The 23695-nt window shown below is 38.9% G+C and overlaps 1 protein-coding gene across 2 annotated transcripts in view; it reads right to left on the bottom strand.

Moving 5' to 3' along the window:
• The window catches only part of SYT1 (synaptotagmin 1), a 558640-nt gene that overhangs the window by 112361 nt on the left and 422584 nt on the right, over positions 1–23695 (bottom strand). For both annotated transcript variants that reach the window (XM_082636133.1, XM_082636132.1), the window contains exon 9: positions 21285–21452. In XM_082636133.1, coding sequence (XP_082492259.1) covers positions 21285–21452 — 168 coding nt within the window. The remainder of the gene's footprint in view (positions 1–21284; positions 21453–23695) is intronic.

Here is a 23695-nt window from a genome sequence, read left to right as displayed (position 1 = left end):
GTATTTGAAAGAAGTAGTAGGGAATTTAAGTTAACACAATTATTGTGTAAGTTATAATAGCCCAAGAGTGTAGAAGGAGAAAAAAGAGAAAGGAAGCTAGTGTTCATTGCATGCTTACTGGTTCTGGATGTTTTCACATGTAGCACCTTGTTATAGTAGTCTGTGATGAGGGTTCTTCTTGAGGTATAATTGCCATTGTGATAGGGTTTTGTATCCTCTATCTTAGGCATAAGGAAATTAAAGTGCAGAGAGGTTAGCTGAATTCTCCAAGTTTGCACAGTCATGAATAGCAGAGGCAGTTTGAACCAAGGTCTACCTTCTTGATCCATGAGTCCTCCCTGCAGCTATATAAATCGGTATGGAAAGAGGGAAATCATAGGCCTCACACGAAATGGACAACCTGTCCTCTGTCTTCCATGAACTGTAGGTTTCATGAAAATGGTTTTATATACATTGTGAATTACCCAAAGCTGGCATTAACAAATAGACCTGAAGTTGGCATTGAAAAGGCAAGCAAGGTCAACAAAGTAATATCTTCTTGGTATGAAGCTAGGTGCATAACAGTATTTATTTTCCTGTTCAGCACCCCATGGTTTGTTTTTCCGCATCTAACAAGAATGAGGGCATATGCTTTTTTTTTCCCTCTAGGCCATGACATTGCTTTTCCCCACCAAGAAGGTGTACTACATCATACTCTGTCTGAAACTGTGATTTAGAAAATGACGTAGTAAATACTGGGAAGTCTCATTCCCTGAGCTTCTAGCAGGCCAGCCAGGAAGTCAAATCTCCTTAGCTGTCAGAAGCAGGCCAAAGGTCATGTAGAAATGAATTCATGGTTCAGTCTCCCTCAATCTCAGGCTCCCCCTGTAAAGATACGTAAGTGGGACTCAGATATTACAGCAGAATATCCAAAGGTTACTTGGTTTCATTGCAGTGGAGCAAACCTGCTAATCACCACAGTTTCTGGAGGTGGCCAGGAGAAGGTTATGAAAATTTGATGGCTACTTAGAATAGAAGTTGGCTGGCATGAAAAACGCAAACGCTTGAAAATCCATGCTTCAAGGAAGCATTTTGATCAATATGATTGTGTGATGGCATCTCAGTGGCACTGAAATTTTTTAACAATATAGTTTTTGCCACATTAACCCAAGGTATAAGTCTTGATCTTTTTATTTTGCCCCATTCCTTTGTAGGGCATGGAAACATTCACCACAGAAACTTCTCTTTGCCAGTCAAGAGTTTATTGTAGCCACACAACTTTTCATAGCCCCTTCCAGATTTCTCACTTTGCCAGTGACGAAAGACCTGTGTGATACTGCACATCTCAAATGCCACAGAAGCACGGCAGGGGTGCTCTCTCTTATTTTTAAATGTTAATCTATTTTCACCTTCCTATGTTCTAATTACTTAAGGGCAAATACTACATGCTTTTCTGGAATAATCTAGGGGAAAATTTCTGGGGCAAACTCATTTGGAAAAAAGGAAAAGAAAAACTCATCAGCTGAATACAAGTTAAAATGGAAACCCATTCAATATGTGGGTATTGCAGCTGGCAGGGGTCTTATGAGCAGAGAAGTGAATGAAGGAGGGAACATGTGGGTTTACCTGCATTTTCTTAAAACTCATGGTAGAGTGCTTAAAAAAAACCAAACTTGTGCAGAAACCAGAATATACTAGACTGAACTTTGAAAAAGTGGTCATTTGTTATATCAAATGTACCTGTGTGTGTGTATATTTACATTTATATATGTTTGTTAAAAATTGGACCAAAAATACCATCTTAGCATCCTAAAACAATAATCTCATTTTCATAGATCCTCAAATTATCTTTTCCATATGCAAATATTTTAGAAACCTACAACACAAGCATATATATCTATGTATAAAATTTTATATTTTGCTTTTTCTGCCTAACATATTAAAGCATTTTTCCATATAATTATGTCTAATGCCTAATATTCCATTAAGTGGTAGTATAATTAGCCATTTTCCTAGTTTTGAGCATTAAGCCCATTTTTTTTTTTTTTTGTGGTACGCGGGCATCTCACTGTTGTGGCCTCTCCCGTTGCAGAGCACAGGCTCCGGACGCGCAGGCTCAGCGGCCATGGCTCACGGGCCCAGCCGCTCCGCGGCATGTGGGATCCTCCCGGACCGGGGCACGAACCCGTGTCCCCTGCATCAGCAGACGGACTCCCAACCACTGCACCACCAGGGAAGCCCTAAGCCCATTTTAATGTGTGAAATTATATGTTAAAGTTGGCTTCCATGAATATGAATTTCTATGTAGTTTAGATAGGATGGCCAGAAGCTCAGCTTGTTACTGCTTCTGTTTGCAAGAACTCTACAATGTGAAATCTCATCTCTGGACAGAATATTTTGCTGTATATAACTGTCATTAAAAACAGATTCTTAAAAAACTGGTACTTTTTTTTTTTTTTTTTTTTTTTTTTTTACAATCTACCTGGTAGAGAAGTCAACACGATATAACTTTTTTTTTTTTTTTTTGGCGTTTGTGTAAGTTTCCACTGAAATTTTGCTGCCTGTGGGCACTTGCCCAAGAAAGTTAGCCAGGGGCTAATATACGGAAAGCCACTCTGCTAAATCAACTCTCCAAATCTATTACTGGAGTCAGAGCTTCAGGAATCAGTTTCTGCTATTTTTCACTGTCAAAAATTGACTACTTTGAAAGAGACTAAAAACCTAAGTACTGATACCATTGTTTGTCAAAGTAATTGTAGAGGGTAGGTCCTACTGTGATAGGTCTTATGAAAATCAGGCAGAGATTAGAAGTTAAAAAAAAAAAAAGAGAAAGTACATGTAAGCCTTGATTTAGATTGATGCTACAGCTCTTTTTCTTTCATGGTTTTGCTCTTTAAACACCTTCTTTGATGAATCATCAGGCTGCTAGATCCCATGAGAGATCGCCTTGTCTGTCCCCTTACCTTGAAGCAGGACTATAAATCCATGCCCCAATGCTTATTTTTAAAAAACCCTCCAGAGAGGTAGGCTCTTTGAGGTAGCTGTTTCAACACTGCACCCTGCCAGGAGGGGTATCTTTGGTTTCCATGCCACATTTAAACACCTTTTTATTTAGACTTTAGTCGCTTCAGAAGGTCATTCTAAGCTACCTCAAATGATATCTTACCCCCAGTTAATGGACATTGATTATTCAGTTCTCTCAGAGAAAGACTGTGGTTCTTCTAAGAGCCCAAAACAGATAGGCAACTTCCATAGATGCCACAGCCCTGTGACATGAGGGGAGAGAGAATTTGGTTTGGAAGCACAGGGCTGGTTGCCAATAGTCTCTAGAGCACATGAAAGCATCACACAAATGTAAAGCAATATTAATAATATTTACTGTTAAACTCAAAAACAGATAGTGTAAATCTTAGACTTATCACCTATTTAATCTACATTTTGGGGGGACAAATATGAACTAATAAAAGCTGAAATATATGGGACACAAAAGATAATCCAGGGACTTCGCTGTTGGTACAGTGGTTAAGAATCTGTCTGCCAATGCAGGGGATACGGGTTTGGGCCCTGGTCTGGGAAGATCCCACATGCCACTGAGCAACTAAGCCCGTGCACCCCAAGTACTGAGCCTGCGCTCTAGAGCCTGCATGCCTAGAGCCCGTGCTCTGCAACAAGAGAAGCCACCGCAATGAGAAGTGCGTGCAACGCAACGAAGAGTAGACCCGCTCGCCGCAACTAGAGAAAGCCCGTGCGCAGCAACGAAGACCCAACACAGCCAAAAAAAGAATAAATAAATTAAAAATAATAAATTTATTTAAAAAAAAGATAATCCAAACAGATGCAGCATTTTTAAAAGTAAGAAAATAATCTCAGACTTAATAGGAAGAATAAAGCATAGAAGATGTTAATTAGCAGTTTCCATTCAGGGATATATTAATCCTTAATTTTCACAGTCCGAGAATATGTTTGAAAAACTGATGCTTGAAACTGTTTGGGAGATTTTAACTTACCGTGTACAAATCTTTGTTTAGGTGTGCCAGAGCTTGCATTTTATTTCCATTGTTGGTTCTGAGCCCAAGTGCCTATGATTTTATGTGGAAAGGAGGCGCCCAGAAGCACTTTCTTAGAGAACACTGGCGGGCGAGTACGCTGAGAATGGAAAGGGCACTGGGCAGTGGCAGGTCACCACATCAACACCCAGAGAGAAACAATCCACTACACCCTCCCTGTTGTGCTCCCAGCCTTTCTTTCTGTCTTCTGTCCTGACACTCTAATGGCTGGGCAGTGGCTTCCTGCTTCATGAACAGATCACATAATGTATCGAGCATTATCTTCCTGTAGAAATGACACATGATGAGCTGGTTTTTGTTCCCAGTTACTTAAGTTCTAGCCCAGGGCACTGAATTCATTATGTGCTGAACCTGAGGATCTGAAAGGGGGTTTGATCCTTGTGATTGTGTACTGGGTTCTTCCATGAAATCATCTGCTGGTGACTTGTATAGTAGTACATCCTGATAAATACTTATCTCGGACTCAAACCAGAGGCCCCAAACAGCAGCTCTGGCCTAAATTAACCTTGTTAAAATGCAGCTATCTCATCTCTTTTCTCTCTTGAGGTTCAGCCCTGTTGGATATGAAGTCACAGTCCCTGGGATAAACAATTTTCTTTCCTCCAGCACACCAAAAAAGGAAGAAAAAGAATTCAAACTGCATGTATGCTATTTAAATAGGCACCCTTCTGATCCTGATTACTACTTCAGGAAAACCCCTATCCAGTTTTTAAAGGTCACCACTGTCACATGCTACATTTCTTTCCTAAGTGAATTACCAGGTCCCTTTATACGCGGCTTGAACCATTCCTAACTCTCAACCCCAGGAATGTGACGTGGAGTCCTTGATCCACTTTGGAATTTAAAAATAGAATAAATAGTAATTAACATGGACTTTATGGCAAACCATTTAAACGTCTGGTCGTTACTTCCTGGTTACGTGATTTCAGACAAGTTTCTTAGCCTCTGTGAGTCTTGGTTTCCTCCTTTGCACATTTAGCATAATATGTATAACACAAGTCTGTGAGATTTAATTGAGCTAATGTGTTTAATTATTTCATATATAAATTAAATTTGTAAATTGTTTTACCTCCCAAGGGAATGGATCAGCAATTAGAATAACAAAGTTAGGAAATTTTTGGAGAGAGACCATAAACCAGCAGGTGGAAGAGGCTGGGTTTTTGGGGGTGGTGGTGAGAATCAAGGTCTCTAGAAATCCCCTGATAGAAATGATTTCCTGGTGCAGGAAACCAGGTCTGGCACCAACTGATAAGAGATTTTGGAAGTCATGACTGACAATGACACCAGCCACTGCTCATTTAATAAAGGCTAGTTATCCTGCTAAAATTCAGACCTAACATAACAAGTGTTTAAAAATTTGGCTAAGGTATATGTGAAATTAATTAATTCATATAAAGGTGACATAAATTTCCAGGGAGGAATGCTATGATTTTATTCTCAAAATATTAAATATTTGGATTTGAAGAAAGGCTAAATTGGAAAGTGGATGACAGGCACTTAGTAATCATCTGGTTTTGTAAGAGGTAGCTCATGCATTTTCTTTCCCTCTTACTCTTTCTCTTATAAGAAGTAGAGTTTTGAAGTGGCAATCTAGCAGGATGGTCAGTGCCATGTTTCAAATTGTAGTACCTCATAAAGGAATCAGTGCTTTTTGGCAGATTCATTGCTCTTTAAAAAGTATTTCGGGAGTGACAAAAATATTGAGAAATTCTGCAGAGCTAAAAATCTTCTGTATAGGGTGCTAATAAGGAGCTTCTCTTGCTTTGTGATACACAGGGGCTTAGGAAACCCTAAGCAGATAAAGATACTTTGTTTTACAAAGAAATTTCTCTTAGATTCAAGTATACCTTATTAAACACTGTCTGGAGAACATGAACATGTTTCATTGATCTTTGGTGTCCTAGGGATAGTTACAAGGTAGATGTCCAACTCCAAGTTCACCATCGTACCTGGTATCAGGAAAGGTGATGAAAGAGATGGAAGCAATTACTTCCTCCTGCTGGGAACTTGAGATAGGATGGAATGAAACAGATGGGCAGATGGGGAATAGAGAGACTTGGAACCAGAAACATGTGAATCCTATGTGGATCTGTCACAGATGGATCTATGTCATAGAAAGATTGACCCAGAAAGCTGGGGGACAGCTAAGAGGGTTGGGAATTGGGATTGTTGTTGAACTGAGGTAAGCTGTTGCAGCCCTCTTTGCACAGTAGGGTGGTGGCCTTAGAGTTGAGAGCATAAGAGTAAGAGAAACAAAGTACAGAGTGTGTGCAGAGCAGGTGTGTATTTGCAGACTAAAACATCATCCCTAAGGCAGGCCTTGTAACCTCTTTTTCAGTTAGAGGCAATCCCATGTGATGGATGATGTGTGTCTGGAGTCGGACCATGTCTGAAACCCAGGCCTCCCATTAGCTGCATGGCCTCATGCTATTCAGTTTCTCTGAGTTTCAGCTTCTTTGTCTATCCGTTGGGGATAGGGAGGTTACGTACCCCAGAGTGTCACTGTGAGGAATCAATGAGCTAACACACCTAACACGCGTCTGCCCCCCACACAAACTCAATAGATGTGAGTTTAAACACAGTTAAGCTAAGTTTGTGCTCTACCTGTTTTTTCTAGTTAACAGAGCTTTGAAAATACTGTCTACCAAAAAGAAAAAGAGGGCTTCCCTGGTGGCACAGTGGTTGAGAGTCCGCCTGCCGATGCAGGGGACATGGGTTCGTGCCCCGGTCCGGGAATATCCCACATGCCGCGGAGCGGCTGGGCCCGTGAGCCATGGCCGCTGAGCCTGCGCCTCCGGAGCCTGTGCTCTGCAACGGGACAGGCCACAACAGTGAGAGGCCCACGTACCGCAAAAAAAAAAAAAAAAAGATAACATAATTTCCCCTAAAATTAGGCAGTCCTACTGTGACACTCAGGTTCCATAGCCTGGATGTAATTTTCAAATGTGGCCTCAATATAAACAAAGCATCAACATGATGGGACTTGGAAAGCCAATGACCTCAAGCAGCAGCACACATCTGTCCTCAAATTCTAAGTTAAACATTGATGGTAATTTTTTTTTTTAAATCAGGCAAGCATTTCAAAGGCTGCTGTCTACATTCTCTCTTTATGACTTAGGCTATCCAAAAATATGTTCAAAAATCAAAACACAAAACTCCAGACTCTTGACCTATTTGAATATTCTAATCTCACTCTATTTTTGCTTTCTGACACTGAGATACAATTAAGAACAGACAATTCCTGACACTGTGCTGGTTCCTAAAAGACAATTCCCCTCCGCTCTCTTTAAACACTAGCAGAAGGAGAAAATTCAGGGAAGCTCCTTGTCGGAATATTGATTTATACATGCAGAAGTAACACCTTAAACTGAAGAGCAGTTGGTTAACTTTTGCTAAATAACCTCTCACCACATTCCAGAGTGTTTGCAGCTTAGAGAATGAGGAGACGTGACTAGAAGTATTTTTAAAACAAAAAAAAATTTTTTCCCTTCTTTTTTTTTAAAGTTTTTTTTAATGTGTAACACAGACAAAGTTATTTAAGTCAATAAATTTTTAAGGAATTTCACACGTTCTGATTCTTTTCACTGTGAATCACCTTAGTTCCTCCGAACTCATAATCTTCAAGATAAAATAGCCCTTTCAAAAAGAAGTTATCATGTGAGTCAGCCCACAATTCTGTTAGGCTTCTTTGATCTCCAGTGAAATATGGACACACTTCAAAATTCCCCACCTGTGATCTTTGGGATCAATTTCCTCAAGCGATTTACTTTAGGACCATATTTAGGGTCAGGAGATGGACCTGCCTGGTTCTGACAGGCAGAACCAGGGTTTTTTAGAGGGTTTGACACCCTCTAAAAATGTATTAGGTTCAAATCGTATTCACTCCTAAGCCATCACACCCTAGAACAGTACAGATCATTGGGATATGCCAATACCTAAGGTAAAAAGTTTGTTAGGTTTTTCATAGTTTACTTGGCAGCTCTGTCTTTTTTTTTTTTTTGCGGTACGCAGGCCTCTCACTGTTGTGGCCTCTCCCGTTGCGGAGCACAGGCTCCGGACGCGCAGGCTCAGCGGCCATGGCTCACGGGCCCAGCCGCTCCGCGGCATGTGGGATCTTCCCGGACCGGGGCATGAACCCGTGTCCCCTGCATCGGCAGGCGGACTCTCAACCACTGGGCCACCAGGGAAGCCCGGCAGCTCTGTCTTGTAGTTCTTTCCCACAGATCTAACATGTAGTTCTATGAGTAAAGGAAACCACACAGTTAATCTATGAGGCGTTTCCAACGATGTAGGTTTACAGAAAAAGCCCCATCGGGATAGACCTCATCTTTTTTCCCTTCTAATAGAATTGTCTGTAGGGCCTCACATTTCACTCACAAATCCTCATCTCTACACTCCAGTGTTATCTGAAGTCCAGAAAATTTTTCTTGCATATAATCTTATTATGTTCCACCCGAAAACAAAAATACTGATTTAGAAGGTGCTTTCAGAAAGGATGTTGAAAGGAGGGTCTCACGTTAGGATGGAGGGCATTACCTCTGAGAACACTGTTCTCTAAGCGTTTTACATGGTTTGCCCAAGGCTGGATTCGCTGTGCTCTGGGTTCTCCTACTGCCCGGTGCTCTCCTGTGTTTTCCAAGCTGGACTCCCGCCAGCTCCTGGGGGCCAGGTGAGACACTGTGAGCACCCTGACATACATGCCTGCTTCACAGTCTTGCTGTGTTCCATCAGGGAGAAAATAACTGCACATTATTAGCAACTTGGGGGACATTTAAAAGGGAGCAAAAAAGCACTCTAAATGGTTTATTTGTTCCCTGAGTTCTCCTGAAGAGATTAAAAGAGAGAAGAGAGGAGATAAGGCTGGCAGGGGGCGCCAAGGGCCAGAAGTTCTGTTTGCAGTAGACTGACAGAAACCTCCCAACAGTCTTCCCAAAAGCTTAGGTGCCATTCCTCCTTGTCTTCAGGCACTTGAAATCTGGAAACGGTGGGCAGGAGTGAGTGAAAGAGATACTGAGACTGTCAGTGGTGGTACAGCGAGAGGAAACACACTCCTGAAGCTGCTGGAAACAGTGAATCTCCCCCCCACTCCACCCCCACAGAGCGAGTGAGTTTCTACTCAATGTATCTGTTTACTTTAGGAATTCGTTTGGCATCAGACAGACCTGTGAAAAATAACTTTTTAAAGGCCACATACTGTAGAATTACGCTGATAGGCAGTGTCTAGAATAGGCCTCCATAGAGACAGAAAGTAGATGAATAGTGGCCTGGGGATGAGGGCTGGGAATGGGAGTGATTGCACATGGGCACAAGGTTTCTTTTTGGGGTGATGGAAGTGTTCTATAATTAGGTTGTTCTGACAGTTGCACAGCTCTATGAATTTTCTAAAAATCATTGGGAAAAAACCAAGAAAAATAACTTTCCAACATGTAAGTACATATCGTTGTACACTTTTCAGCAGCATTTTACATATAAGGAAACGAGGCTCGGAGAATTGATGGGATTTGGAGCCCGAGTTCCGTCCTCATATGATCCCTGCCACATGTTCTCCTAAGAGCTAACTACTGTGATGTGCAAAAGTAGTAAATACGTTCCTTACTTACAAGGAGCTTATACTCCTGTAGACCACAAAACAGGTAAACAAGGCATCTTTTTATGTAACAGCAAAAAGTGGCTTGGCACTGACACTTAGAAAACAGGGATGTGTGTAATGAGGTGCCAGTCGTACAGTACAGTGGAACCAATACGCTGTGGGTTAAAGATCAAGGTGATGCTGAGCATTTTCAGGGCACTTAGTGAAAATGAGGAAGAAAAAACTGTAGAATCCCATTAGAGTAAGTATCACAGTGCATTCCTGTATAGACACCAAGATGCATGTGGAACTTCTTGGGTGTAAAAAATGTTCTGCAACCTGATTGGAGTGGTGCTTATATTGGCGTATACAGTTGTGAAGACACATTGAACTGTACACTTCATATCTGCATTTTATTATATGTCAAGTTCTACCTCAATTTAAAAAAGGCATGACGTTGCTAGTCAAGGCCCAGAAAAGAGCAAGGAAATGACTGGAGGAATCTCTGAGAATCTACCGTAGGAAGACAGACTGCAAAAGGGAGTGGGAATAGTTCTTATATTTAGAACATTGTTCTTGTGTCAGGACAAGGAACCCTAAAGCTTCTACCCTACGAGAGAATACACTAGTAGAAAATGGCTGTGGAATCAGAAAAAGGGTGTCTGAATCCTGAGTTCTCACTGGCTAGCCATGTGGCCTGAGTCTGGGTTCTTCATTGATCCAAGGGGTCTTAGCATTGACCTTACATCAAGAGGTGTGATGATGAAGAGCAGGATCTTGCAGACAAATGTTCTGATTTAAAGGGAGACTGGAATATTTTGAGGAAATATCCCTCAACTTTGGAAACAGTATTGGGAGAGGATTCCCAGCATACATCAGTTCTGTTTCAAATGGAGCCCCAGGTCAACCTAGAACATCATGCTTCCATGATAAGGGTTTCAGTGCCTGAAATAACATTTTTTTTTAAACAGCTTTTTTGAGATATACTTCACATACTAGAAAATTCACCTTCTTGAAGGATACAATTCAGTGGATTTTAGTAGATTCAGAGTTGTTTTAACCATCACCATTATCTAATTTTAGAATACTTTCATCAGCCCACAAAGAAACTCATACCCACTAGCTGTCAGTCCTCATCCCTCCTCCGCTACTGCCCCCCACCCCACCCCACCCTGCAACTCCCAGCCTTAGGCAACCATTAATCTGCTTTCTGTCTGTGTGGATTTGGCTGTTCTGGTTTATCCATGTTGTAGCACGTATCAGTGCTACACTCTTTTTTATGGCTGAATAATATTCTATTGTATGACTATAGCATGTTTTGTCTAATTATTCATCAGTTGATGGAAATTTGAATTCTTTCCACTCTTTGGCAATTGTGAAAAATACTGCTATGAACATTCTTCTACAATTTTTTGTGTGGAAATGCATCTCCACTTTGGGGGGCGAGTATAAACCTAGGAGTAGAATTGCTAGGTCATATGAATCCTCTCTATTGAACATTTTGAGAAACTGTTAAACTGTTTTCCAAAATGGCTACACCCTTCAGAGCTGTGTGAGGGTTTCGATTTTGCCACATCTTCACCAATACTTGTTACTGACAGTCTTTTTGATTTAGTAGGGCCTGGACTTTGAATTCTTTTTTGTGGTGTCAGAGCATAGAGAAGTGCGTGGTCATTGGGGCCACATTATGTTAGTGCCACCTTCCACTCATGCGTGCTAAGCCCTGGATTGGCCTTGTGACCTCTTCTCCATGTCTTCACCCACAGTCTTTCTTCATCCACAGACTGTCTTCATCCACAGTTTCTCACACATGGGGGCTAAACTCGGATATCCTGTCTTTCATCAGAACTGTATGCTAATGTCCTCTGAACCCTAAGGCTGTCTCAGTCTCCCCACAAAAGAAAGTATATAAGTCTAGTGGTCAGAGCAGTGCTTTTTCAGTGGCAAGGAAATAAAGGCTCTGATCAGTGTCTTCCATAATAAGAAAACCTAGTATTTATTGAGAATTTATTAGGTGCCAAGTATTGTTTAAGTGCTTTAAATGAATTATCTTTTAGAGTGTATCACAACTCACAGAGGTGGGTAATATTAATCCCATTTTACAGAAGGGTTAAGTAACAAGCCTAAGGACACCAACAGTAAGTGGAGTCATGGTTGGATACACATCGGTTGAGTCCAGGCCCAGAGCTTTTATCTATTTGTGGTACCGTCTCATCGTTAAATTATAATTGACTATGCTTAATGGGTCTGTTTATCTTCACCACTGTTCTTCTAGAAGCTGGTACAGTCCCTGGCTCACAAAAGAGGCCTCATAAATATAGGTTGAATAAATGAAAGAATGAAGGAATAAAAGTCATTTGCAGTATTTAAGGCCTCTTGTTCGCAATTGGGAAGAACCGTAGCCACGTGTAAAACAAGTAGGTTTGCATGTGTGTATGCGTGCTCCCTCTCTTTCATCCTTTAATTATTTAAGCTCTTGTTTATCAGCAAGTCCTCATCCTTCTCCCTTATTCTTCAGTACAAATGGTACAACTGAACTGCTCACATTTCATCTAATTGCAGGGTAACAGATTGTAATGGATTAAAGATGTCACAATACAAACATTTGGCTTGCTCAAAGCGAGGCAGGAGTAAAGCAGAAGGTGAAAACATTTTGTTTGAAGGAGTCACCAACAAGATAATAAAAAAAAGTGTTCCAAAGTGTATGACGAACCGCCAGAAAAGATGACATTGTAAAAGACCCACATGTGTGGAACTGGAGGCCAGGCAGAACGAGCCATTCTCCCGCATTGATGACGTCGCTTCCCACTCAAAATCCTCTTTGCTGTTTCAATAGTAAAACAACCAGATACAGGCAAGATTGCGCTGGTCTCTATCATTTTTCTCACTTTTCTTTTGTTTTCTATTTGTTCCTATTTCAACTCCCACTCCCCACTTTATGCTCCTCCAATCTATAAACCACTTTGCTGTATTTAAAATTTGACTGAAAACGCTCACTCTTTATTCTTTAAATAAAAAAGAAAACTAACTCCTACACTAGTTTCTATTAAAACAGATTTCCTTGGCACTACATGTATCCAGAACTTATATCTCTTGATGATTTTTCCCATAGTGACCCATTTGAGAGACTATATAATGATGTTATTGCTCAAAACATTTTGGTCAGAGTCAGAATAGAAGTCTCACAAGAACATCCACTTCATTACTTGATCATAATAACTAAAACTATTTTACTCAGTTGGATCATAACCTTATAGGCCATACTTGGAAACAGCTTATGACCATTTCAATCAAACTTACCTTTTAAAGACAGGCCACAACTGAGGACAGAGAGAAGACTGTATTGTATACTGAGAAAGACTTTTGGAGAGAGGGGCTGGAATTCAAAATATGTACCATATAGGCAGTACAACTGGAATAACTGGGTATCCTTCAAAGATGACTTCTTTGAAGGTGGTATGACTCATGCATGTTCGTAAAAGAAAATTTTTATTTCATTTTAATTTGTCCAACCGATTCACTTGGAAATACTTATTTAAGCACTTTGGATGTTCCAGGCACAGTGCCAGGCACTGGGGATAAGAAGATAAACAAGACTGGCAATATCCTTGGACTCACTGAGTGTTAGTCAATTAAGTAGCAATATGGCAGAGTAGAGAGGGAATGGGTTTGGGAGTCAGACATAGGTCTAAATCTTTATTCTGGTGCTTACCTTCTGGGTGCACCGGGCCAGTGGGGATTGGCCAATCCCAAACAGGGATATGAAGAATGACCCCATAGGACTGCACCAAGGATTACCTGAGATCATGTGAGAAAAGCACTTAGTAGAGTGCTTGGCATGGAGGTGGGGCTGGCTTTCATATTCCAGCTCTTGTCCTTGGGAAAAACAAGTTTTGCAAGCTTTATTTAGTGTCCTGAGTTTTAGGTTGATCAGTCTGACATCGTAAGGGACAAACTGTCACTAAACTACTTCATTCAATCTTATTTCTCAGGATATCTGTTCAAGCTTTCCCTCCACTTCTACCTGGGCCTGTCACTGGCGGTCTTAGCTCTGTCAGTGGGCTCTTGTTCACCTCTTACCTTTTGGAAGGCTTTCTTAGTTCCTTCTGCCTATTCAAATTCTACTCAGTTTTAAAGACTAGCTCACTTTTTTCAGCTCTTCCATGGACCCTCCCTGTCCATACCTTGTCTTTGCACCTAAAACATACGGTACCCTGGAATTTATACTTCAGATCTGGCTCTTTATGAAACTGCTTTTGTTAATTTTCATTACGAAATTTTGCTACTGTTATTGACCATTTCCCATATGTGAATCTTAATCTTCCGTTCTATGCACTTTACAGTGGTAATTTCACAGATATTCAATATATGTTTTGAATAAATGAATGGGAATTTATATTCTATTTAATGAATATTTTTATTGGAAAGCAAAATCCCTCTGCCTTCATTATATTCATCAGCAATCATGAGTGAATAATAACATGTTTGTGTTAATGAGTACCTTTGAATTTTAGGGCTTTGTATCCTGGACAGGACCTTTGAATTTTAAGGCTGTGTATCCTGGACAGGAATTCATGCTAAGTATTTATGAAATATTATGAAGAAGAAACAAAAATGCCATAGCTATTTACTGTTTTTTTTTCTTTTGCTGTGTTACATTTGCAGTGTATTATAATATTTGAGAGGGAAAATATATATGTAGATTTTAATCAGTTGAATGTTGTCAAAGAAAATTGACCCAATGTTGAAATTCCAAAATAAGCAAGCCAAAGCTGAGGAAAAACTAATTTGTATCAGTTTGGTTTTGCTCTTTTTTTTTTGCATTTAAGTTGAGTTTATAGCTACACTTGGAGGCTAAAGAGACTGTTTAAAGAAGATGGTATGGTGAAGTAGAAAGAGTGGTGAAGTAGAAAGACCGGTGTTTGAATTTTAGCTCTGGCATTGGTTGTGTGAACTTGGACAGACTACTTAGACTTTCCTGGGCTCAGGTTTGTTTTTCCCCTCATTTTGTAAAACAGATTTAATATGCTACTTTTGAAGACGGTTGTGAAGTTGTTTTGTGGGCACACAGTAGATTCTCAGTAAACAGTAGCTTTTATTATTATTGGTGTTTATAACTTAGGTAGAGAAGTTAAGGTAAGCTTTTAACAAGATGAATTTTGGAAACGAGGGAGCTGGGCTGGAAATCCAGGCCTCTGGGCGATGACAGCTGTGAAGGGGAGGGTAATGCAGTAGGTTAAGTTATGATAATGCAGGAACCATGTAAGGTCGTCAAAGGGCATTTTGAAAATGTCCAGGGTCTCTCCCTCCACTTAATTCTTTAGAGTCTAAATTTATTTTTTCCAGGAAATTCACAGTAAAAAAAGGGCCAACTAAAGAATGTCGCTTGCTGTCTGGTTCTACAAGGATTGAGTCATTAGCTACTGGAGTTGCTGACCTTTAACATACCCTGAAAGGAGCTCAGGGTGGAGATCAGGAATGAGGCACTCTGTGCTCTGGGAAAACTGGCAGAAGAAGGCTTTCAGATCGTTAGATATTTTCAGGAGAAAATCTTATGAACCCAAATTCTTGCATCTTCCCGTACTTTAAAGCACTAAAATCATTAACTGAGATATCTTTTCCTCGTGGCTAGTAGCAACCTTCTACAGAGATGTGCATTTGCTTGCCAAACCTCTTTGCCAAGATCACATATGTACTAACCTTCCCCCTTATGTCCTCCTGAGAGTTCCTTGGAGCTATCTGAGAGGCTGTCTCTGGGGCTATAGTCCTCAGTTAAGTCCCCAATAAAACTGAAGCTCACAGTTCTCACGTTTTTATTTTAGCAGACAAATGATACCAAATTTTCATTTAGAATCTCAGTGAAGTGAGAATTTGTTTTCATCCATTTGTGCCTGAAAAGGCTTTTTAACTAGAAAGGCAATCAAATTACAGTCCTACACACTAGAAGGATATTTCCAGTTATTTGTTCTTTCCTATGATGTTTTTAGAAACCACATCATGAAGCCGACACTACTTACTATGCATAGCAATACAGTTATAATTGGTGATTGAAATGCTGACCAAACTCAGATGCAAGTAAACCACAGCTATGGCCAAAGACATGTCAAGAAATCAAATGCAACTCTACTTAGTTTAAAGGGAAACTATTATGTGGCACGTACCACAAAATGGACACATAGATACTAAGTACACTAAAATATATCATGGTCTTAATATAATATTATTGAATTGTTTTATATCTATTTTATTATAAATCTGACTAGCAACAAATATTCTAGATACAATAAACTTAGATTTTGTTCATATTCTTGGGCTTCTCCTTGGAATTGATTCTTTCCCATTTCCCTCTGGGTAAATTACCATGTTGCCAGCAGAGACTCAAATTAGAGCTTTAACTAAATTTTAACTTTAAATAAAAGTTAAATTAAGCTGAGCCACAAGCTCTCCGTGCATCATGGAAACAGGATAAAAAGGTTTATAGAGAGGAAAAAGATCCTGAATAAGCCTTTACCCCTCATCTCCCCCCAAAAAATTAGTGAGAGAAAGTCATCATTTTCATGACCATCAACAAAAACAATTAGAATGATTTTGCTAAGCTTCTATACTGCCTCCCTTTGATATAAAAAGACTGAAAAGACAAAAGGGTACTAAATAACTTTCATTGTTTGGTGCTAAGATACTTTATTGATGGTTTTTTCAGAATACTTTAGACTTCATTTGTAAAGTAAGAACACAATTACTATAACATGGACTTTAAAATGGAAGTTTTGAAGCATCTCTCATGTATAATAAGCAACTCTGCCCCATTCATTAATTTGAAAATATTTTTTTACACCTACTGTGTGCTTGCCTCTGTGATTAAACTTGGTTTCACAGTTGGGAACAATAGATATGCTGCCTACAGTCCAGTGGGGAAGACAGACAATGAAGAAGTAAAAATAAATATACCTTCCTGGAATGCTGTGGGTCAAAATGAGTGTCTTTGTTGCATTTCTCTAATGTGATAGTTTGTGAGTGACAAGGTAGATTCTTACTGGCTTCCATATTAAAGTTCCTGCACTTAACCTTTTATAAGGATTTTGTTCAGGGCACTAATTTGCTGTGCGGAGATTCTCGGAGGGCGTGAGCTACCATCTGACTGCTAAGTATACTTAGAAACAGCATCAGTTCTTTCATGATCCTTGGACAAAAGAGATGCCATAAGGAGTAATGACTTGAACGCATTCCAAAGGAATATCCAGTAACTTATCATAAGCTTAAAAAAACTTTGGATTTTTGATTGAATATGTATTCTCCAAATGCTTTTCTGTGAATTAAGTGTTTTTCTAATTAGACTTAAAAATATGAAAATTTCTTGCAAAATTGATTTTCTATTAAGGCACTAAAGTAGTTTCTCTTCCCTTCTGCTTGGGTCCTAATTAAAGTATGTCCCAACCTGTTTTAATTCAGCAATCAGTTTTTTTTCCATTTGTACTAGATTACAGAATCTCATTTAAAAACCACTCTTTAACGAATTCTACACAAAGCAGAGGTGATGGACATTTTCTAATGGAGACAAAATAGTACTGGTCAAGTTATGAGACAGACTCCTTAAAAAAAAGGGATCCAGTTGCATTCTGGTGGTATTTTATGCTGTTCTTAGGGATTAAAAAGTAGTAGTGGAAGGCATAGGGATGAAAAATTAGGAACAAATGCTAAAATAAAAAGGGTCTAAATGCTTTGAAGATGTACTTGATGCTGGGGTACAGGACTGATACAGTTGCTGCAATAATCATAAATAAAATTCATTAAAAAAGAAAATGGAGTCATAGCTATTGATCATAATATTTGAAGTAATTAAGTGAAAATATTAAAAGAATGGATTACTCCAAATATCTGGAGGTTGGCTTCAGGTTTGACTTATGGATGACATAAATATTCTTGAATGATTAAAATGAAGAAAATCTTAAAAATTCACTAGGTAGCCTGAGGCTATACATGTTAGAAGCCTTTTGCCAATGGAAGAACTGTATATACTGATTATAAAGGATGATGTTTGAGGCCTTAACCTGAAAAGGGGGAAAATTAAGACAATGGTTTTATGCATAACCATCTCTCGAAACTCAAAGGACTTCTGTTTTAAAGAGACAAAAGAAAGAGAAAGGTTTAGCTGTCTTGCAAGGTCAGATTCCATCTTTACCTGTTAGCAGGTGGAAGGAGAGTGGGTCATCAGTCATGCAACATTAAAAAAAAAAAGGCAAGTGAACCTGAACTACTAGTAAGGGAGGGGACTTGGATTGCGTTAGTCATAAAAATGTCATCAAGTCAGGATGGAAACTTCAGCACAGAGGTTTTCTCCACGGGCTTGAATCTAACAATGGGAGTTGTGTGCTTGTTGAAGCTCTTCTGGCCTAATTTCTCTCTTCAACACCCCCTGTGTTTCAAACATGTGCTTAGTAACTTTTAGATAAGGCTGCTTTCCAGTTTCTCCCCAGTTGCTCGTCGCATATTTAATTGCTCACTAAGGTAACACATAATCCTTTAACTTACGTAATTGCTTCATCACCTTATGACTTTTATATTTTTTAACTTTCAACAACAAAGCCTACCCCATGCTATCAAAACCCTGGGGTTGGATCCTAGTGGGCTGTATTTAACCCGTTTAAATCCAAGTCTCTCCTTGAACAGACTATTAATGACTAGCAGTTCAGTTTCTAGATTCCAAAGCTGTTTATTGAATTCCTTTTTCTCACTTTCTTTGGTATCTTTCACTCATTATGACATTAAAAAGAAGATTTAACACTTTAGAGGAAAGCAAAACAAAAATCTTAAACTATAAAGATTTCTATAAAATGGAAAAAGAATTTTGTTTGAAACCGTGAGAACTAAAGTCAATCTAAGACTTCAGTTTATTCAAACAACTATAATTTTCTCTAGTTAATGAACAGTAGCATGAAAAGACAGCACGTATCAGTGAGAAGTAATTCTTTAGACATAAAAAGTAATTGGAATCTTATTTATTAGGAGAAAGTTTATACCTGGATCTAGTTATCCAGAGATACTTTGTAAGCTAGACATCTGTTTTATAAGGTTTCCTATATCATGATAAAAGGAAATAGTCACTCAACTGAAAACCAAAAATTATTCCCAAGTAGATACCAAAGAGGAAAGCCTCCAGGGTTTAAAAGTACTGTTATAGAATTATTTCCCATTAAAAATCTCCAGAGCCATTCAGTAAGTACAGTGGTGGTGAGGCAAAGAGTAGAACAATACACATAGAGGAAAAAGAGTAGAACAAATAGGGAGATGAAAGCACAAGAAAGAAAGGACACAAAAAAGATTGGTCAAGAAGAAAGAATGGGAGATCTCTTGCTTGTTGAATATGTCAAATAGCCGGCTCCATGCTAGGTACTTTAGACTCTATCCTATTTAATCTGTAAAATAAGATAATGTTAGACCACTTACTAGATTAAAAAAAATACTGAAGTTTAGAGAGCATAAGTGACTTGTCTAAGGTCTCTGAGCTAGTAAATGGATCTGTAGGGATTGAAACCCAGGAGTGTTTGATCTTAAAGGCAAGACTTTAACTAGAAATCAGTCTAGCTGGCAATAAGCAAGGCAAAAACTGGAGTGAGGGAGGAAAATGAGGCAGCACTGAACTCCATGAAAACAAGAGCAGTGTCTACCCTTTTCACGTTTCTTTCTTTTTTTTTTTTTAAACACCTGGCACAGTTTTAGGAATATAGCAGTACATAATAAACGTTTGCATGGTGAATCATTTTGAATAAGTTGGATCACAAAAAAAAATCTTTCATAGGGAGAGAAGATGAGGAGGAAGAAAGTTATAAAAGAGAGAAAACGAGCAAGTCAGGGGGTGAGAATAAAAACGTGATTCTTTTTGGGCCGTCTCCCTAAACTTGTAGATTCTAGCATCACACCTGTCAGCTTAGTGTCAAGTATCAAACTCTGCCCGTATTCAAAGAAATTTTTAAAGAAGAAAATGGCTTGATGGATTACATTTCCTAATACAGACAAAAATATTTACCAACTTTTCAGAAGCCCAGGGGTGTAGTCTTGGAATCCCATACCACTTGATAGTGACCAGTTGGAGGGGAGGGACATGAGCCATGCCCTCTGGGCAGATGGGCTTGTGAAGGACAGGTGGGTCCTATCTGGATACTCAACCAAGAAGCCAACCAATAATCAATTAACGAAAACCTATCAGTTAATAAATACTTGTTATGGTCCCACCCTACCCCCCAGCCACAAGGAACTTACAAAGTCAAATATGTCAATAAAATATAAAAATTCAGTGAAACAGCTCACTACTTTGTTAAATGACTAGCAACATTATGATTAAAGGATTAAATGTTTTTCACACAGATGTTGCATTTTAATATAGATATTGGTCCACTCATAGGGAAGAACTACTTTAAAAAGTTGTAAAACTTAAAAACTCCATATTATCCTTGGGTGGTTCTATCCACAGGGGCGGTAAATCTATTTCAATATCCAAGAATCTAATTTTGACTAAACTTTTTCCTTCCAAAGAAAAAGCAGAGCTTAACTCAAATAATTTTGACTCGTTTTTTTTTTTACAACCAAGTAATAATTTTAGAGCACTAATAAAATTCAATTTCAGCACAGTAATAAATAAACCTGTTCTAAAACCTCACTTAATAATAATAATGGTCACAGAAAACCTTAGGTTGAAAGGATTCCCAGGTGATGTTCTTGGCTGAGTTTCTCTGAAGGCTTGGGTTACTTTCTGATTTCCCTGGTGGCCCCAAAGTGACCACACCTTACAGAATCCAAGGCGTCTAGTGAGCCTAAATGACAAAGGCTGTTGGCAATCCCTTGGGTAATTATAAACCATGTTAGGAACGAAAAAATGGCTGGAAAAGGAGTTGCTTTTGGAATTCAAAGAAGCTAAGAGTTGTTTGCTTTTCTGGTATTGGCCTGTTGAGACACTGGCTCAGAAAAGCGCTAGTGTCAGGCTGGCGTAGCATAATCAAATAGAACTGATTATTATGCAGTTTAAATGCACTAAGGATACTGAAATTCCCTTCTTTAAATCACAGAAAAATCCTGGGCTAACCTATTAAAACTGGGGCAAAACAATGTGAAGAATACTGTAAAAATGTGAGTCACTTAAAAAGTGGATTTAATATCTGCCTTCGTGAATTTTATTTGATGTTTTACCCATTGTGCTCTGATATCTTTAGGAGAAACAATGAACTGTCTGTAATACGCAGAAATAATCAAGGAAAAAGTGCCATTTCATTTCTATTTAATAGCTATATAATCTATGTAGAAAACATAAAATCTTTGTGGAAAAATACAAAGGATAAGATGACTTTTAACTGTCCTTTTAAAGAAGCAGATATGTGTGTGTGTGTGTGTGTAATATTTTCTAAGCTTTTAGAAGTGGTGTGTGTGTCTGTCTGTCCCTCCAACCCCGGGGAATTATTTGTAGACCTGCACAAATCTTTGTTTTCTTTCAAATAAGACCCAGAAGATCAGTATACTTTTTTACGAGGTTATGCAATCCCCTGACCCTATTTTGCCCACTGTCAGCAGCTGGAGGGCCACATCACTCACGTCACCCCAGCACCTCTCAATAGGTTAGTATGAGAGTAGCAACTGGCAAGTACAGCTTGTCACATTAGAAATGCTAATGTTTTTCTTACCTCTTCCTTCTCTGCACTTTGCAGATCACGCCACTCCTCAGTTACGTGACCGAAATCCACTGTATTCATGGGGACTTTAAATTCCCCAATGATGTCATGCTTGGAGAAACGATCAAAATCATAGACAGCCATCACCAGGGTTTTGCCTCCCAATTCCGAATACGGCACCTAAATAAAAAGATGAGGACAAAATATCTGGTCACAAAAAATGCTTAAAACATGTTACCTGCTTATAGTCTTTCATTTTAATATTTATGTTGGATAAACAGAACAGGGAGATACTTGTGCTTTGGGGTTTTTTTCTTTAAATTGAATCATTTAACTAACTGCTTGGGGCTTAAATTACTTGGGGGAAAATGAGGACTTACCATAGTGATTTATCACTTTATCCCAAAGTTCTAGAAGCTGTTAGTATTATTAATAACAGCTCATACTATTAGTCATGCTAGAAACACTTCAAGATTAATATAAGAATAAACCAAGCCAATTTCACTTGACTATATAAATAAGTTTTTCTTGTAGAATATTTTGTTGTTATTTTTATGATAAGTTATACTGTCAGGGTGCAACTTACTCGGGTAGATAAGTTGTTTCAAAAGTTCTACTAACTCTTTCATTTTAAAAAAAAATTGTATTGGAGTATAGTTGATTTACAATGTTGTGTTAGTTTCAGGTGTACAGCAAAGTGAATAAGTTATACATATACATATGTCCACTCTTTTAAAAAAATATATTTATTTTATTTTTGGCTGTGTTGGGTCCTCGTTGCTGTGCACGGGCTTTCTTTTAGTTGTGAGCAGGGGCTACTCTTCGTTGTGGTGTGTGGGCTTCTCATTGTGGTGGCCTCTCTTGTTGCGGAGCATGGGCTCTAGGCGCATGGGCTTCAGTAGTTGTGGCACACGGGCTCAGTAGTTGTGGCACAAGGGCTTAGTTGCTCCGCAGCATGTGGGATCTTCCCGGACCAGGACTTCAACCCATGTCCCCTGCATTGGCAGGCAGATTCTTAACCACTGCGCCACCAGGGAAGCCCCCCACTCTAGGCCATTACAGAGTATTGAGGAGAGTTCCCCCTCTTTCAGGCCATTTGGATGTCATAGCTTAATGGAGCAGTGATATATGAACAGGCATGCTAGGAGTCTGCAAGGACTTGAATGAAATTCACAAGGTGCCTCACCTATTCCTTAAAATAATTTACTGATTGACAAGAGCTGACTAGAAAATTGCTGTTTTGAATATCAGAGATACATTATAAACTAGATCTTGAAGTTCATTCTTAGGTATGACACTCTTTAGGATGAGCAGTGGTAAAAGGCCAAGAACTGATGAATTCTCCAGCTGTTCAAATATAACTGGGACAGATGCTATGGGTTGGGATATTTATTAGTGACATTTTTAATATTCAGAGAACGCACGGCAATCCAAGTAAGCTACACTTCAGTAACCGGGAAGAAATGCCTAATTAAGAAATTGTTTAGACTTGTATTGAAGGTTTGATCAATTTTCAGACACTTGTTATTATTTTATCAGTGTAAATAGTTGTGTTATGCTCCAGCAAACATTTCTCAATTAACTCTGTATATTAAGAAGGAAAGGAGAAGGAAGAATATTTGACTGCATATATACAAGAAATTTTGGTTTTTCCAAAGAGTTTTTATTTTACATCATTTGTCATCTATTTGGAATCAGATTAAAATACTATGATTAAAAACTAGGCACAACACATTTTCTACTTTAGAGTGAAAAAAATAAACCCTTCCAAAGAGCCAATTTTGAAAGGAAGAAATAAGGAATTTTAGAGTAGGGATGAACTCTTGAAAATTTCATCTTATTTCTGAAATCTCTTCAGATTTTTTGGTGATTGTACTGAAAGGGCATTAGTCAAAAACTTGAGCTTGAGGTCAGACAGGTCTGGGCCTGGGTTTTCCTTTTTCCAGCTGATGGCCCTGGGACAAGTAAATAAACCTTGGCTTTTTCATCCATCAAAAAGTGATGATAACAGTGTCTATTTCACAGGGGCTGGTTGAGGCCAAATGAATACATATAAAGCATTTAGCACAGTAGGCACTTAATAAATATTTACTGTTTGAATGATGAGTAGCTCTTTCAAATGGTAGTTTGTTGTGGAGAAAAGAAGGAGCATTTCATTTGGGGCATGTCAAGTTCATGTTCAATGGATTTGAACTCAGTTTTAAAGCCAATCCTCTTTAAACTGTTTTGCTTCCATTCTTGTATCATACAGCCTATTGGCATTTAAGATGCATAATCTACAAGGCCTACAAGGAAAAATTAACTGGTTCTCTAGAAACGGTGGTATATTTCTCAAGTCTATCAAAATATATTGTACTTTGGATTGATTTATGATGCGATCAACACTCCTGAAGTAAAATGGAGCCTATTAAATTTTATAGGCA

Source organism: Mesoplodon mirus, assembly GCF_964341445.2.
Source record: "Mesoplodon mirus genome assembly, chromosome: 11".
Taxonomy (NCBI): Eukaryota; Metazoa; Chordata; class Mammalia; order Artiodactyla; family Ziphiidae; genus Mesoplodon; species Mesoplodon mirus.
Note: the sequence above shows the minus strand (reverse complement) of the source record. Positions and strands in the feature narration are given on the sequence as shown.